Source organism: Falco cherrug, chromosome 1 (genome assembly GCF_023634085.1).
Source record: "Falco cherrug isolate bFalChe1 chromosome 1, bFalChe1.pri, whole genome shotgun sequence".
Classification (NCBI taxonomy): domain Eukaryota; kingdom Metazoa; phylum Chordata; class Aves; order Falconiformes; family Falconidae; genus Falco; species Falco cherrug.
Genome location: NC_073697.1, coordinates 24,637,188 through 24,654,906, shown reverse-complemented (window position 1 = coordinate 24,654,906; position 17,719 = coordinate 24,637,188). Strand labels below are relative to the sequence as shown.

The 17,719-nt window shown below is 47.6% G+C and overlaps 2 protein-coding genes across 3 annotated transcripts; one reads left to right on the top strand and one right to left on the bottom strand.

Annotated features, from left to right (window-relative positions):
• Positions 1-4,137: 4,137 nt before the first annotated feature.
• UTP3 (UTP3 small subunit processome component) lies at positions 4,138-5,894 on the bottom strand. The gene has a single exon (XM_005435350.4). The coding sequence runs from the start codon at positions 5,818-5,820 to the stop codon at positions 4,207-4,209; it is 1,614 nt and encodes a 537-aa protein (XP_005435407.3). The 5' UTR covers positions 5,821-5,894; the 3' UTR covers positions 4,138-4,206.
• A 3,554-nt stretch (positions 5,895-9,448) lies between these two features.
• On the top strand, positions 9,449-17,719 carry JCHAIN (joining chain of multimeric IgA and IgM). Of its 2 annotated transcripts, XM_027799826.2 has the most exons (5): positions 9,449-9,477; positions 10,599-10,710; positions 14,667-14,802; positions 15,700-15,780; positions 16,252-17,719. In XM_027799826.2, exons 2-5 carry the CDS (start codon positions 10,647-10,649, stop codon positions 16,451-16,453), a joined length of 483 nt encoding a protein of 160 aa, XP_027655627.1. In that variant the 5' UTR covers positions 9,449-9,477; positions 10,599-10,646; the 3' UTR covers positions 16,454-17,719. The 2 variants fall into 2 exon arrangements, with proteins under 2 accessions (XP_027655627.1, XP_005435283.1); XM_005435226.4 differs by lacking the exon at positions 9,449-9,477 and having other exon boundaries at positions 10,499-10,710.

Genomic DNA, 17,719 nt, shown 5'->3' with positions numbered 1-17,719 from the left:
CGGGAAGCAGGGCCGCGGCCGGCCTCCGCCCGCCCCCCGCCGCCGCAGGCGGGCAGCAGGGGGGAAGCCGGGTGCTGCTCCGCGGGCCGGGCCGCGCTCCCAAGGCAGTAGGCCCTGCTCCCCTGCCGGGGGCCGGATCGCGGGGGGCTGACTGGGATCGGGTGACCCAGCTCCGGTCGGTGCCGGCGCTCCGAGCACTGTGCGGAGGCCCTTGTTTCCACACCTCTTCTGAGAGGATTTTGTTGGGTCCCGTGCCCTCCCAGCCTCCTACCCTTAATTCTTTGTCAGAGCTGCCACTTCCTCTCTCACACTTGAAATAAAAGCAAGCCAAAGGCAAGCCAAGCTCACCTGTGAGCTGCGAGCTTCCCAGCCGGGCCGCGGGGAACAGCTCCAAGCCCCTGTCCCATCGCACCTGTTCGATGGCCTCTCCCCGTGCCAGGCCAGGGAGAAGCAGGCAGCAGCGCCGCTCGTGTGGGGGAACACAGATTTTAATCTGAAGGAACCACCCTTGTCACAAACGGCACAAGGAGTAAGTCCAGCTCCTGTGTGCTTTGTTACCCATGAAGCAGAGCCGTTACACCATCTCCCACCTCCCCCCCCTCGCTTTCCCAAGGGTGAGATCCCACAAGCAGCAATGTTTTCAGATCCTCTGACAGGAGGTGACAAGGTCCACCTGTATTCCTTACTATTAAAACCACCCAACAGTCCATACCCCTGGTGATTTCACTTTGGAGATCATCTTCCTGAAGACGCAAAGACTTCTCGTGAAGGCAGGGCAATTACCATGGACTGTCACGTTGTCAGCAGGCAGGGAGAAAGAACACGTCTGCCCGTTCTTAAAGGCCACCTTGCACCCAGCACACTTCAGCCGAAATGTGTTGGTTCTTTCTTTTTAGATGTCACGTAAAAACTGCCAAAGCAAAGCTGTGATCAGCCCGCTGATTTCTGGAGACTGCTTTTTCCACCGCTGTCCCAAGTCATGCGACATGTTGCAGCTAATTTAACAGATGCTTTAATTCATTTTACAAATCTCAAAGCTGACTGATTTTCTATTTGCCGGTGCTAGCAAGAGTAAAACAAGGTACAGACTGCTGCTGATCAAGTATTACGGAAGACAGCTAGGAAAGCCTTGACAAAATTTAAGGCAGCAGCAGATGTATTTCCACGTGAGTTACTCAATACATTTTCCTTACCCCGTATAAATAGAAATTGCAGGCCGTGATGCAGAAAGCATTGTCCACCTCTGCCACAGTACTTTTTCTGCCCAAGTTTCCAAAGCCAAGCCAGGCTTACTCTTTACCACTCACCAAGGATTACATTTTCCAGGTGTAGGAAGACAACAGAGCAGCTCATACCTCTCATTAGAGCTTTCTACATACTGCCTATGTGCTTTTTAAACATGAATCATTTACATGCAAGTCCAGCCAGGACTCTCTCTCCAATTACCATGCTCCACATGAGCAGGTGGAAAGGACACAGAGGCCGGTAGCTCCATGGCTGTGCAGGGTGACTGAGGTCAGGCATAGCTGTTGCCTGAGCATGTAAGCCCTAACCTGCGTTACGTGCCACCGAAGCAGACCCCACCGCCAGTCTTTCCCAAGCAGGGTAGCCAGTGCTTGCTAAGCAGGGGCCTGCTGAGGACAAGTGCCATCCCATGGCTGAAGCACATCGCTTGGCAGTGTCAGCACCTCCTCCAGAAACACCACTGGAAGAAGGAAAAAACCCAAACAGCGTGTTAGCTGTGACTTTGCTCCACTTCTCACTTATTTTCCTGACCATCACCTGTAGTCCTTCCCCTAGTCCATTTTCACCGGGATCTTCAAAAGCTGTTTACGGCCAGGGATTTCACTTCAGCACAACACACCCCACTAAGAAGTATTTCTTCAAGGAACATGAGTGTGTCCCCTCCCATGGCATTAATAATCACAGCCTTCCCATGATCACTCATACATAAAACCATATGGGAATGAACTATTTATGGCTTTGTCCAATCTCTGAACTAACCAACTGAACATAATGCCGTGTTTAATCTTCATTAAAACCAGTTGGCGCAGCGTTCTGGGGAGATGTGCCGTGCCATCTGCTGGCTGCCTGCACTGGGCGTGCTGATATGCAGCATTCCCTCTTGCCTTCGACCTTAATCCCAATGTTTCTGGGGAGCATGCCTGTAACAGCACACTAATTTATTATTTCTCTTAATTATATGAAAGTTGCCAGAATTCTGCTTGCCAGCTGCCTTAAAGGTTTTCAAGGCAATGCAGAGCCACCTTGGATACTTACAGGTTGCCTGCAGATCTATGAAAGATCATCAGTCCATTTTTGCACAAAGTGTGAAACGTGCATGAACAGGTGCTGTAGTAATGGGATCAGTTAGCATCTCTGCAGGATATTTTTCACATCCCATGTGATGTCTGTGACACACCACCATTTCTCCTCTGAAAAAGCACCTAAGCATAGGCAAAGGAGACACCTCTATCCCCACAGCTAACAGGCTGCACATCACCCAAAGCCTGATATCAGGGTACAGAGAGCACTGCTCCGATAAGACATGTTCAGTGATTTCTGCAAGCAAGCCTCACTTTTGCCCTGCAACCCAGGCAATTTCATGGAAGGGATCAACTCCCAACACTTTGTAGCCTGTTTCTGTGAAGCAATTTATTAATTTTTTTAAGTGCAGCATTTAACTGCTGTTTGGCCTCTTAGCAGCAGGAGGCAAACAAACGCAGGGCCATTGATGTCAGAAGAACTTGTCATATAACTATTTTATCCGTTACCTATTGTACCAGAATCCCCTCCAAAATCACCATGCCTATAGCTCTGCATCCCATGGATCTGCGACACAGGATGACAAAAAGCCTGCTTACTTCCATTCCCATCTGCCCAGCTTAAGTTTACTGTTTTTCTACCTCTCCCTTTTACAATCAGCTTTGCAAATTAACAAAATATTCTCCAGCCAGCAATTAACAGCATGTTCCTGGCAGAAACAGGCCTAGGCTATAAAGTTTTACATCAAAACCTACAGAAGCACATTTCACTTGCAGAAAACACACGTCTGAAGTACAGTGTCTAGCCTGCCACAGGTATGAGAACACAGCCCCCTCGGGTCCCCCCCCCCCCCCCCCCGACTATCACACACACACCCCCACTGCCCAAAACAAAACAACCCCGCAACGAACCCCCTAGATGCACAGTGACTCCATAACATGAAACAGCATTTATGCACAAGGCAATTATTCCCCTTCAGTGATTTCACATGGGAAACAGACCATGGTACCTTTCAGATGCTCCTGGTACACAAATAAAAGCACAGGCTCCCTGAAACCTGTCCCAGACACAAGTGCAGGTCTTACCTGAGACACTGTTTCTTAAACTTTTAAGAAAAATTAATCTGTCATTCCTCTTTTACACCTGAAATGCAGGCCACTCACAGTCAGCTCCTAGCAAAAAACTTCAGTGTGGGGTTAAATGCATTTTCACTGCAGAAGGCATGGCAGTAATCAAAACATTTTTAATTTTTACCCTCAAAATGAAGATGTTACGTCTTACCCATTTGTCTTGTATCAATGCTACGTTAGACCTGTAACAGCAGACATTTAACACATTTATCATAGATGAAGTTAATGTATTTATCACAGATAGCTATGAACTCCAGAAAAGTCCTTGTTTTGCTTCTTACTGATTTCAGAAGGAAGGTAAATGCTATCTCAGGCCACAGGGGACAGCTTTCAGTAACAGCTTTCTGCTTAGTTACATAATTAAAAAGATTTAAGAGAGCCTAAAAATCATAACCACGTGTATCTCGTTCTGCAGCTCCACACAGAAAATGGAAGGACCAGAACAAGACAGTTAAAAAGACTGCAGCGGCAGGGGCACAGAACACATTTCTCAACCCATCCTCAGGAGGTCCCTCCATCCCATCCTGTCCCATTTCATGCCCTTCGCTTGACACATCCCTCACAGCCTCTCAAAGCCAGTATTTACAGCATGGAAAGATGACAACATTGCAACAGAGGAAAACACCTTAAGGCACAGGCCTGGTGAGGAAAAAGCCCTGTGCTACTTTTAGAGGTGGCACGTTCTGAAAAAACACCCAAATGCCATGACCCCCCATTATTCGTAAGAATAAAACTCACAATATCGTTTATAAAATTTTTATTGAATTCAGTAGTGCTACTGGCAGCTATCAGAAATGTAGAAAAATAAGTATCACTGAAGCTTCCTGCTTTTCTTAACTCCCGCACGAATACCGGATGGCTCCCCAGCATATCTGTGCAATTCCCTCCGAACTTCACGGACCTGGCCCTTGCGGCGAATCTTAGCTCGACGAAATTTCTCCCGATGCTTGACCCTGGGGTTGCGATCGATCTTTCTCCTTCTGGGCGTGAGGCCTTTGTTCTTGATCATCTGATAGGTCACACCCCTCTTGCTATTTGGATCCTCTCCTTCCAACACCCCTTCTTCAAGCGTGTCTTGGTCTTCGGTTCTCTTCCTCTTAAATTTCAACTTCTCCTCCATCATCTTATAGTATTTTAGGGCAGCCTCTTCATCCAGGTCCGACTCATCTGACCGTCCATCAGCAACATCGCGACCATTAGCAAGAGCGGGTCCACGTTTTGATTTGGTTTTCTTAACATCCAGTGGGAGAAACACTGCAAACTTCTTCTCCTTCCGTAATTTACCTTCCTTCTTATCATAGTAGTTTTTCAAAAGCATCCGAACTTGCGAGGATAACTTTTCATCTATAACAGCTAGGTCATTAATTATATTTCTATAAGCAACCAGCCGTTCGATAACGGGGTGACTATGAACCGGCATCCTCTTTGACTTCAAAACCAAATAGAAACTGATATGGGCACAGTAGTTCAAGTAGAGGTGATACTTGGTCTGTAAATAGCGGCTGCCCTTCCCTTGCGGGATAGTGCCGTTCTTGACCATTTGCAGCAGTGGGTGCAGTTCATCCTTGAGCTCCATTAGCTTGACTTCAAAGTCCTCAATCAGCTGCAGGAGCTCAGGGGACTCCTGCTTCAGTAGCTTCAGCTGCTCCTTCTTGGGAAGGGCCTGCAAATCCTTGTCAATCTTTTGCCCCTCGCTATCACGGGTTTTCTGCTGCTTGGCCAGATAGCCCTGGATCATGTCCAGCCCATAGTCATCTTCCCCCAAGTCCTGCACCAACCGTCTCTGGATAACTTGAGCCTCCTGCTCCTCTTCCTCCTCCTCGGCATCGACTTCTTGCTGGCTACGCTTGCCCTTGGCCTGGGCATCGCTCCCATAGTCCGTGTCGTAGTAGAGCTGCTTGCGTTGGCCCCAGGAGAGCTCATGGGGGAGCTTGGTGTCCTGACGGTGCTCCTCCAAATCGCTTTCCATGGACAGCTCCCCATCTTCATCTTCTACCTCATTTTCCTCCTCCTCTTCACCTTCTCCATCCTCCTCCTCCTCCTCTTCTCCATCCTCATCCTCCGCACCCTCCTCACCTCCATCCTTTTCTGCACTATGGTCCACATAAAGATCCAGCCCCTGCCCTTCCTCCTCCTCTCCTTCGTTGTCTTCCTTACCGTCTCCATCCTCCTCGCTGTCCTCCTCGGGCAGCTGCAACCCCAGCACTTCCTCCTCCTCCTCCTCCTCTTCGCTGCCCCCGGCCTCCTCCCCGCTCTCCAGGGCCGCCATCACCGCCCGGAACTGCGCCTCATGGAAGTCCTCCACCTCATCCGCCAGCGCCTCGGGGCCCGCCGGCCCGCCGGCCGCCTCAGCCTCCCCGCCATCCTCATCCTCCTCCTGCGGGCCGGGCGGCGGCCGCAGCACGGTGCCGCGCCGGGTCCTCATGGCTCCCCTCCGCCGGCGCCGCGCCTGCGCTTCCGCTTCCGCCGCTGCGCGCTTCCGCTTCCCCCGCTGCGCGCTTCCGCTGCCGCCGCACCTCCCCCCTTGCGGCCCGGGGTGGCCCTGCCTGGGCGAGGCCGGCAGCTCTGTGCACGGGGACCCTGCCGGCTGCGGGAGCGCTGCGGGAGCGCTGCGGGAGCGCTGCGGGCTCCGGCGTGTACCCCCACACAAACAGCTGCACGTTCGCGTTCGGTCCCTTCCCCTTCATCTGCGGATTTGTAGCGGCCGGCGCGCCAGCCCTGCAGCGCTGGTGAGGTTATTCCTCCCGTTGGATGTCTGATCGAGCAATGCAGACCCGCTAGGAGCTGCGGGACCTGGGCAGCCGCCAAAACAAGGTGGGTTTTTGTAATCCTGGCAGGTGTCGGCAATGAATAAAACAAAAAGTGCTTTTTTTCCCTCCTCAATGGTTCTTCTTCATCTAAAAGCACAAACATGTAAAAGTGCTGTCTGTACAGTAATCTTGCAACAACGAGGAAAAATAAAAAAAGAAAGGAAGCACATCTGTCCCCTTGTTAACCAAAACAAGAATCAGATCAAACTTTGAGAGAGGTAAAAGAGGTGTTTGAAAACTACCTTGGACGCATCTGAGGTACATACGCTCCCTTGAGTCCTTCCCCTCAATAAATTACACTTTTACAGGGATGCACGTGTCTCCTGGCAGGATCCGGGCTGATCCTAGAGGCTGCCAGCCTGCTTTCGGGCTGCAGGGCGAGGGCAGGCTGCGAAGCTGGGCTGCTGCTCTGCCCACCCCCCATGCTCCTTGGATTTACACCCGTCGATAGATGTGCCCAGGGCATTACTAAAGGAGCAATTTTCGTTTCCAGCAGCGGGGGACCCCTCATCAGGACCATTTTAAGACAATCTCTACTCATCCTGTGTTTTGACTTGTTTCTGTCTGTTGTCCGTCACAGAGCACCCAGCCGAGCCTCCCACCTTCCCAAAGGGAAAATCGCATTAATACTGAGCTGCGTGGAAGCGGCCTGTTTTCAAAAAAGGCAGACTGCCATGCCACAAGAGCAGAGGGAGGCACCATAATTCATTTAAGTCTGAGCTTAGAAACCCAGAGCCTGATAAATTAAGCAGCCACTTGTCCCAGCAAGGGGTGTTCTACTGAGAGCAAGTGCAGGTGCTTTTTTCTCACCGCAGAACAGGTGCAGTTTTATTTATAAATAGTCCTGTGCACCTTCTGGTGGAAAAAGACATGTCAAGCAAATTTTAAAGTTAACTGAAATGGGGGTGGGGGTTGCACAACTTTACTCACTTTTTGGTGACTCATTTGGATTCTGGTAGATGTAATGGCAGACAAGTCACACTCAGGAGCCTTTTCTCTGTTGCGTTCATCTTCTCCACGTAGTCACCTCTGGGTCTTCCTCATACGCTGTTGCACCAGATATGTTTAGACTAAGACACCTTTTCCAAATCCGCTCATACCAGTTTTCAGATATCAGCTCCCCTGGATACAGGCCTGTATAAGAGCGACAAGAGTAATTTGGTTTTGGAAAGCAAAACAACATTAATTTAATTTGTTAGCCGCACATCAGTAGAATTTCTTACTTTATACTAGTTGGCCACTAAAATACAGCTGTCTCTGCCTATCAGGCTTTGTAATCTTGCCATTTTTTGTGTGAAATCCACCCGGAGAAGCCTGCAGCTGATTTCTGCCTGGTTAAAATTCCACATAACTTTTGCAAGCATGACTTAGAGAAACCCAGGCCTTCAATGTGTCCTTGACCCTGATGGTTTCCACCTAAGTGCTCTCACAAAGTAGTGCCCTCACAGTGTAGTGCCCTCATGTTTTTTAAAGTCTGCACTTTTGAAATTCGGAGCCCTAACAACAGACCTGCTTCCACTTGGGTTCTCATGGATTTAAATGGAATTGACATGTTGTCTCTCAATCCAAGGTTAATTTCTAAGAGCAGAAAAGAAATGGCACCTACAGGCATTTGAACCTCCTCCAGGACTTGCTGAAAGCATCATCCGCTTCTGGTGAAGCTGGAGATGACCTCCAACGTGAGTTAGTTCATCCAGTTACTGGGAACTGCTCAAGACAAACCACCCCGGTTTGCTGTAAGCGTCGGTGGAATAACTGCTCCCAATAAAGTAGTCACTGACCGCTGCATGACTGTTTTAATCCACCAATTTCTTTGCTTCTGACTGAGAAATGAGGAGCAAAGAAAGCCATAGGACAGACTGCTAGTGGATGGTGTGTTACCTGGAGGTACCCCGTGCCCTGGTACAGCTGTCCTCTCCATGCCTCACCCAGCACAGCAAGGACACACAAAGGTACACCTGTTTTGCCTCACTTCATCCAGGCCCAGCTTCCTGCCTGGAAAATCCTAGTTCAGCTTGTCCAGGGCCAACTGGATGCACAGGACAAGTGAAAGGAGACTGAGACGACAAGACTGGTTCCCGTTTATTTTCAAATTCTCAATTATTCCTTTGCTAGCCTCTGCCGCGCAGTGAGGTTGGGAGTCTAGCCCCCCACTCAGCCCAGAATTTAAGCCTGGCATGCTGGTTTGCTAGCCCCTTGCCAAACTGCCACAGTACTTTAATGCCTGCTTCCCCAGATAATTTTCCGGTAATTCCAAATGTCACACAGTAAAAAGGGGATAGTCCATAAAATGAATCTTTCTCTAAAGAGCTTGCAATCTAGATGAAAATCCCCAGAGACTTGCAGGTGGCTGGTTGTGACTAAAAATAGCTGTTGTGCCACCACATGCAGACCAAAGGGACTGTATGTGCGCATGTAGATTTAGCAACCGAAATTCAGATACGCTGAGCATTGGCAGTCAGGGAAAACCACCAAAATCAACAGAATCACACAGCATTTCATTCTGCTCAGTCTCTCCCTTCAGGTTTGAAAATACTCATGGATGCCTCTGCTGGGATGGTACCTGTGCTGTATTTGTATCGGGGCAGTTTGGCAAAACAGACCAGAACTGGCCTCTTCTGTGTGTGCTTTGTTCTGCTGCCTGCATCACACCTTCCTGTGTATTTATAAAAAACCCCGATTTTGTTACAGAAAAAGTGACCGAAACCAATAGTGCTTTAGATAGACACCCCTACCACCTCATGGTTAGCCAGGTTTATTTTTAACCTTCTGCAAGAGATGGGGCACAGGGAACATCTTGCTGCTGCTTCAGAAGAGAGCTCCACATTAAACTCCATTGGCAATGCTTTCTGGGGAGGGGGAAAGGAAAAAAAACCAAATTTTGCCCTCCTGAAGATGGAGCCCTATGGAGAAAGCAAGGTTTGTAAAGAAGAATTATGGCATAACCTGATGCCTTGATAGTCGCTGGGCTTTCACTGCTCATCCCCCATCACCTCCCAGGGGAAACCTTGCCCGTGAGTGCTGCTGATGCAACACAAAAGGTCGTTGCATCATGCAACGTGCCAGATGAGATGTTCGTGCTAGAAGAAGCTCAGGGGATGGATTCTGGGGTCTTTGAACCGCTTTAAGGCTAAGGACCCAGCGAGCAAGGTCTGAAGAAAGGGAAGACAGCCTGTAAAGTGACAGGCTGCCTTTTCAGGAGCTGGGATGCCTGGCAGCATGGCCCCATGACTTTAGCCTCTTGAGAGCCTGGCCAGAGGAACTGACCCTGGGTGAGTCAAGGGTGGCGTGGGCTGTGTGAAAAGCCTGTATCTGGGCTCAGGGTTGCTGCTCTGCTGCATAAGGAAAAGCTGGAGAATGCAGGGAGATTTACCATGGGCTGCTGACATTAATTGAGAGGAACATACGTTGCAGGCAGCAGAAATTCAGGAAACACTGACTCAATAACCCTGGCTAAGAATGGGCCTGCCAGCATCATACTTTGCTCTGTCCCCCATTTTGTCCCTGACGTGGGTGCTTGGAGGCCCTTGCTTGGACTGGGTTTCCCTTAAAAAGCGGCGTTCTCTGTACAAGACATGTACAGATGCTACAGAGACAGCCCTGATCGTGGTTGAGTTACATCGCAACATTTGTTTTTCAGAGTTACACAAGTGATCCCAAATCTGGGACAAAAAAAGAATCCCAGGTACTGGCCAGTGCTCCCCTCCTTCAGGAAAAGTCTGCTTGCCCAGTGCCTCAGAGTTTGCCTGGGACCAGACTCCCGACCTTTCATAACCCACAAATCCCATGCAGTCCTTTTTCCATTCTTAAGGCAAGAAACCTCTGGATGGGGCGAGCAGAGCTGGAGGGTGAGTTCAGCTTCGCCACAGACCTGCTGTTGCTTTACCTCTTTTATCCCTCCCTCATCTTGTCTGCTTTGACTGCAACCTCTTTGGGGGCAGGCTGAGCCCTTAATAGAGGTTTGCACAGAATCTGGTGCAAACAGGATTCTGATCTTGAAGCCTGAAGTGTTTTTATAATACAAGCCAAGCAATCCTTAAGTCTGATTTCTCAAAACTAGGAGCCAGAGCTGTGACCCCTTGGCTGTCTGGACACTTCCTTACCTTACGCTTCTTGCTCCCAGGTGGGAGATGGCAAGACACCCCCTAAATTTTGCACCCCCTTGCACTCAGCAGCTTTAATGCTAACGAAATTGTTCAGCTGAACAGAATAAAAACGCATAGTAGAAGTGCAACCCCCTGCCCCCCTTCACCTCTGAAAGCCAGAGGACTTTTGTGCATTAGACATGCCCGGTTTCAGTCCCCAGCCACAGGTTCCACGGTGTCAGTGCTAGCCCGCTGGGCTGTTTATTTTAGGAAACAAATAGCTGTATCATTTGCACACGCCCTTATAGGCAGACACGGGCTCTTGACTCGCGTTCTTCAAAAGAAGGGAAGGCAAGATGAAGAGCTCTTTGTTGCTGTGCGTGGCCTTGGCTGTCTCCTTGGGATTCATCCTTGTGGCAGGTAGGTGGGAAACAGAAAACATGGAAAACTGCTTCAGGTATTGATGAGGGGGATTGTGTGATTGGCTATTCATAATTACAACTGTCAAAAATCAAACCTCAAAGCCTGCTCAGGCAGTCACGCTTCAGTGGTGCTCGCACACCTCAGTGTCTTTCTGCTCCACAGAGCTGTGTGCTTTTTTAATTGCTGCCTTGAGGCTAAAAACCTGATGACTAGTGGCAAGTTTAAGACTGTGTGATTAGCCTTTTTTGATCAGGTTTCTAAAGCAACAAACCACAAACATGCACGCTTGCTTTTCTGAAGTGCTAAGAAGCTGGCAAGACTCTTACCTGCTAGATTTAAAGGCTTTCAAAACCTCCCTGGTAATCCTGTCATAGGGCTTACTTTTGATTCAACTGTAGTTTATTGTGTAATTACACTGAATTTCTTGGAGGCTCTTGATTTAGGCCGACATGAGACTGTCATCCCAGCACACTCCTCAGTGTGGTTCCCAGGTAGTAAGATACTAATGCCAGATTTTGATACGATGACCTAAAGTCATGCTCAGTCACATGGTGGATCTGGTCCACAGGATTAAATGGATGCTCAAGGATAACCCAACTGCATCCCTGCATTTCCTCCAACTTTTGAAAAGGGTGTCTTATTGCCTACCCAGGCAGGTCCTTGGAATGTACAGCTTGCTCTGAAAAGTGACCAGCTATATAATCTATTAGCTGAAAAGGCAGAAAATGTTGAGAAATACTGTGTCGGTTCACCACAGAGCCCAGTCTGGGTTTCCCCATTCATATGGATGGCTTAAGGTGTAAATATATTGATACACACACACACACACGCATATGTAAGCAGCTTAGAAGGGAAGTCCAGGTAGAGGGTTTTTCACATGCAGCTGCAGGAGTGCTGTTTGTATTACTTATGTTGAAATTAATGTATTTTTTGGCTAATTGAGCCCTTTCCTACTTTAATAAAGTAGCCACTTGGACCTGCAGCAGAGTTTGAACAGATATTTTTGGAATGCATTTGCTTCTTTGCTATGCTGCAGCTGGATTCTGTTTGGCTTCACAGTGTATTACAGAATAACACAATATTGGAAGATGAGAAATTTTGTCAAAAAAATACCTGCGTGGGTGTTGAGGAGGGAGCGAACACCATATTGCAGTAAATAAGCACCAGAAAATCCAACCTACAGGTATTTAGAAGGGCATTAAGAAATTTTGTATTTAACTACCTTCTCCCCAAAGCGACTTTACCGGGTGACACATGGAAGCATTGCTGATAGAACTATCTTCCTTTGGGGTTTGTAATTATACTTCAAAAAAACCATACGGAGTTCCTGTAACTTTTCTGGTTACTGAATCCAAGAGTGTTACACAAGGGATTAAATCAGGACAGTATTTTTACAGTAGAGTCACACACACACACCCTGCATATTCATAAAAGAGTATGTTAATATAATTTTAGGAGATGAATTTAAAGTCTGCTCCCAAAGATTTTTGGGACAACTCCCAAAGCTAATAGGAGCTGACTTGAATAGTGGCTTTGGATTAAGGGCTTAGAAAGAATTGCACACAACATTACATAGAATAGTGACAGACACCAGAGGAAGGTCTACGTGGAGGACAAGAAGCTAGAGACTTTCTGTAAGACAAAAGAAAGGCCAAGACTTAAGGAGGCAGAGACTAAAGAGGCTTTTGTAGTAAGATGTTGCTTCAGAGGGAGATGTTCCTGTTGAGCGATGAGTTGGCAGAGAGGAAGCATGCAGAGCAACAGAGATTGGGATAAGGGGTACAGAGACAAGCACAACGACCATCTCCGTGTGTCAGACACAATTTCGTATTTCTGTCTTGGTGGGGCACGCTGCAGTCAGAAGTGTGACCTGACTTACCCTCTCTGTGCACATTTTGCAGTGGCATTTGTACAGCTAGCCAGTTGGGCTGGGTGCCACCCTGAGAAATGCTGAAAGCCAAGGGCTTTTAGACCAAGGGCTAAAAGGCTCAGTGGGCACACGGTATAGTGGATATGCTCTCTATAGAGAAAGAAACCCATGAGAGCAGTACAAACGTCTCCCACATGCCTGCAGTGGCCTGCTCCACTGCCCAAAGCAAGGGACCAAAGCAGGTTCCTTCCGGATCAAAAAACTCCACAGTGAATCTTCTTCAGAAGGTGTTCTGCTGCCAGTTATCACAGAAACAGCATTTGTAACCGGCAGGTGAATTGTAGGGTCACTCCAAGGCATTTTTTTACGTGGTTTTGGTGTCTTTTTTCATGATTATGAGGCCTGTAAGGATCTCAACAAATAAGCCAGTGGAAAGAAGGCAAATGAGACCAGCATATTGTAAGGGCAGGAAGGAAGGTCCAAGAAGCCTAGGGCAGAAAACCTGGAATGCTCTTTGCATTACATGGTATGGACTAGATAGGTGGGGGCTCTGCCTGTCAGTACTGCAGAGGTCCTGTCCTTGTTTGGTCTTGCAGGCAGCTTCATGTGATGGTTAAGCTGTTGCCAACAGCGGCTAACAGTCAGAAAACTCACAGTCCAGCTCAGAGTCCGTGTGCTGCTCCTGGCTCCCAGCTTTGCTGTTGCTCCCACAGCCTTTGAGCACTATCCCTTTCACCCTATAGCAACAGGGTCTGTTGTTGATCAAACCCAGCAGCTTTGCACATGGATACTAAGAAAAAAACAGATATGAGCTCATGCAGCATGGGTGTCTGCTTCCTTACTGATCCATGTTTGATAACTCAAAGAAATCCAGCTATTAGGACCAACGCTTTTAAGCCAAAGTGAGTCTGAGACTCTCCATAGACAGGATGAACACAGACATTTTTAGCCTATTTCTTCTTTCTCTCCATGATTAAACCAAGCAACAAGAAGAGTAGGTGAGTCCCCAAAACTGAGGTCTAGAGCCCAATAGAAGCTATCCCCATCTTACAGAAATCATGGGCTTTGGTACTTCTAAGCAGGCTGAAGGTGCTGTAGGAAGAGCAATGCTGCAAAGTGACGGCTGTGAATTTGATGTCAGCAGCACTGAGAAATACAGAGGGATGTACAAACAACTACTTAAGAAGGGTATGACTACGTGTGCATATAAAAGCAAGGCTGGCTTGTTGTAGGTGAAGAGAACAGAGGCTCTGGGTTGAGGAAAACCAACTAGCAAAGAACAAGCTATTTCAAATCCATCTACTAAGAAGGCATTGCATGCCACCAGGAACACTCAAGAGAGCCTCTGTGTGGCACATGGGATGTTTCACCCTGTAGTGGCTGAATTTCATATTGAATAGCATGCTAAAAGTGCGGGAGTCACACCCAAGCTGGTTCTTCTCTATTTGAGTAAGAAAATCAGGACTGGAGTTTTCCTTGCGAACCACAGGCATCACAAGTGCCCCTTGCCTTTCAGTGCTAGGTCAGAGGGCTGCCTTCGTGCTGGGTCCTGCAGTGCTTTCTGGCATCTGTTCCCCTGGGGACCTGAAGGGCAATCTACCAGTCAAGGAAAACCGACACATCTGCCACGTTGGCAAGGTCAGAGACATTTATTTAGAGGCCAGATCCAAACTAGTGTTTGGACTGCTAGGACAGTCCTGGTGCATGATAGAGGAATTGTGTAGCCTCCCCCATTAGGGTAAAAGCAGCACTTCAGCTGCCAGGTACAGCTCAAAGCTTGCAAGGGGCCTTTCCTCCCATTTCATGAGAAACCCCTGCGCGCTTGCCTCTCACCAGCCACACAGTGTCCCCAGGTTCATCGTTTTCTCCATGCCAGTCCCATCACATCCACGTAGACTGTGCAGGGAAGGCAGCTGAACTCATCTATGCCAAGAGGCTCATTTGTACCTGTTGCAACCTGGGCTTGAACCGACCCAGATGCCGTAATAGTGCATTTATGGCATTCTCATCACTTGGCTTTCTGCTAGAGGCGGTTTCAAGGTTTTTCTTCTTGACCCTGGGATTTCATATCCTGTGCTTGCAGGTTATCCAGAGGCCTCTGGGGATGATGAGCATGTGCTGGTCAATAATAAGTGTCAGTGTGTGACAGTGACCTCAAAGTTCGTTCCCTCCAAAGAAGATCCTGGTGAAGAAGTCCTGGAAAGAAACATACGCATCCTGTAAGTGAGAGACAAGTATTACACAGAGGTGGTGAGCAGGAGATGAAGTGTTAGAGGAGTTCCCTTTCCTTTCATTGTTTCCCATGTCCTGGCATTGAACTGTTTTTCTCATGGGCTGCTTTCTATGGTATCCTGGAATATTTCCTTTTGCTTCATGTTTTAGTAGCTCACACGAACCTATCTGGTGTTTGTCTCTTCAGGTACAGAAAGCATCTCCATGTTTTAAGTGGTCCAGTAGTAACTTTACAAAACAGGCTGGGGAGGTAGAGTCAATCTAATTAGTCGATCTAATCTGAAACCAAGTTGTGCCCAAGGACTTACTGGACTTAGAAAGCTGATAGCAAGCCTGCTATTTTATAGGCTGGGTAAACTAGTTAATGCCTAAACTATCAGAAACTAATTAATGCCTAAACTGTCAGAACAGGTTAATCCTATGAGGCAGATCTCAGTTCAAGAGTAGGATTTTGTCCTTATTATTCAAACAAATCTTAGAGGGGTGTGTGTGTCTCTTAGAAACATGGACCAAGTTCAGGCTCAGAGCTGCAGGAGTTCTGGTAGAGCTCACAACAGGAGAAATGCTAATTAAACATCCCTGTCTGTGTCTTGCAAGTCTCTCAGGCATCTGTCAGCTCCAAGTTTAAAGAAAAAAAAAGTATTATCAGCACTGTCACCTTTAAAGTGGCACTTTTAGAAATTGCTGCAGTCCTCTTGTGGGCAGTTGTTGCCTTTGAGGGCACAGAGGGGCCAAGACCTGCTGTTCCTGGGCTTGGCTAGGGAGAAGGGTGGGAATGGAAACAACCTGAAGAACAAGATGAGAGCTGAGAGCTGTTCACAGCAGGGTAGTCCCCTGCTTAATGAGCAGTTTTCAGAAGAGCGATTCTCTTCCTTCCTTTACAGAGTTCCCCTGCGGGCTCGAGAGAACATCTCTGACCCCATGTCCCCACTCAGAACCACTTTTGTCTACCGCATGACCGAACTGTGAGTAATTTTATTTACTAAGTTCATTTCCTAAGACTTAAACTCCCCTGCAGCGTTGCCCACAGCTGCTCAAAAACATGCTTGAAGGCCAGTAGAGAAGATGAGGCAGGGTCACAGAGGAAAGTTTTCTCATGGACCCCAGCTTTCATACTCTGTTGCAAGCCAAGAAATTGTTATTTACGTGATTAATTCACATTAAAAAGTCTCATATTTACAGGGAAGGATTCATTCTGACCCCTGTTCATCTCAAATGTCTTAAGCAGCAGCAAATTACACATTGCCTGCTTAACCCTCCCCTTGCCAATAGCAGTCTGACAACACTCCAAGCATTTGGCTGGGCATCCCTGTGTAAAAGCTAGAAAGGCCACAGCACTCATCTAGCTTCATCTGCAGATAGCAAGGAAGATTTGGGTTTCACCAGGGATATCTTACAACTCTTGTAACACTTGTTCTATTCTCCATCTCTTCCAGCTGCAAAAAATGCGATCCCGTAGAAGTTGAGCTGGGTGGTGAGATTTACAAGGCCCAGCAAAGCACCTCCTGCAATGAACCTGAAACCTGCTACACCTACAACAGGGACAAGTGCTACACCACAACCTTCCCATTCTCCTACCACGGGGAGGTGAAAAAAGTTCAAGCAGTTCTGACGCCGGCATCCTGCTATGCCGATTAGCTCAATCCACTGCTGTACTAATGCCTTGTTGTGCTCAGTGTTCCTGTCAAAAAATGCATGTATAGAACCACAGTACCTGGACAACAGTGTCCAAACTATCAGCTCCCAGAGTAATGCCAGCTTGCCTCTTTGTATTGTTTACAACATCAGACTTAGTGCCATCTCCCAAGAGCAGCTCCTGGTTGTCGTAGACTCTGTTCTCAGATCCCCAGCATGTACCTGCAGCGCCATTATTGTATGCCTCAGAAGTTGCCACCATATAGACCAGATCCTCAGCAGATATAAATCAGTAATTCCCTTCAGCCAAGGGAACTACACTGATTTACAACACTGGGGAACCTGTCTTTTTGACAGTCTTCCATCGGTCTTCATCTGACCAAGGCTGCCGCAGACATCAGCAGGAATGTCCGTGTACTTCCCTCCCTGAGCAATGTAAAGCAAACCTCTGCGCAACCTTTATACAAGACCTTTTGATTACATTAGCAGGATTTGTGCCATTAGTAGAAGGCTGTTGTACAATCATATTTGAGAGAAGAGATGAGGGATGAGACTGAGAAATCCGATTTCAAAATTAGTTTACAATTGGGCATTCTAGACCCTTCTAAGCACTTAGACAATTGCAAGCTTCTAGTTTTCATGCACATTTAGAGAAGATCAAAAGATGCCGCTACCCTGAAGTGTTTTTCAAAGTTGCCAGGACCTCAGCTGTGTCAGGAATAGTAAACTCTTCTAGAATGCGTTAGGTATTTCACTTTCCATGCTTATTTACTGATATTGCTGCCTTCTTCCACCCCTGCTCCCAGTTCAATTGATGAAAAAAATATCAAGTTGGCTCAGATTTCTTTTCTTGTTCCTCATTTTGCATTCAAAGCTTCAAGAAATTCTATGAAGGTGAATCAATTGCTAGAGGAGCACCCTAGTTAGAGATTCATTCCTTCTTTCACACCAGTAGTCTTTTTCTTTATACAAGAAACCCCTCACCAAATAAAGGCGCTGATTCTGTATTTCACCTTGCATTTAAACGCATTCCACTTGGTATTGCCCACAGAGACATCATGTATGTGAGGGCTTAAGGCATCCAGCATTACATTTGGGATGGCTGGTATGTTTCTCACTGTTGTCAGAAGTTGATTCTAAAGCCTTAGGCTGTCCTGAGAAGTCCTTATCTGCCTTCACACGTAATTGGAATCATAAAAACAGCAAACCCCTTATTCCCATAATTGTAGCTTTTTTAGTGAAACATTGAATAAACTTTTTTCTGCAGCA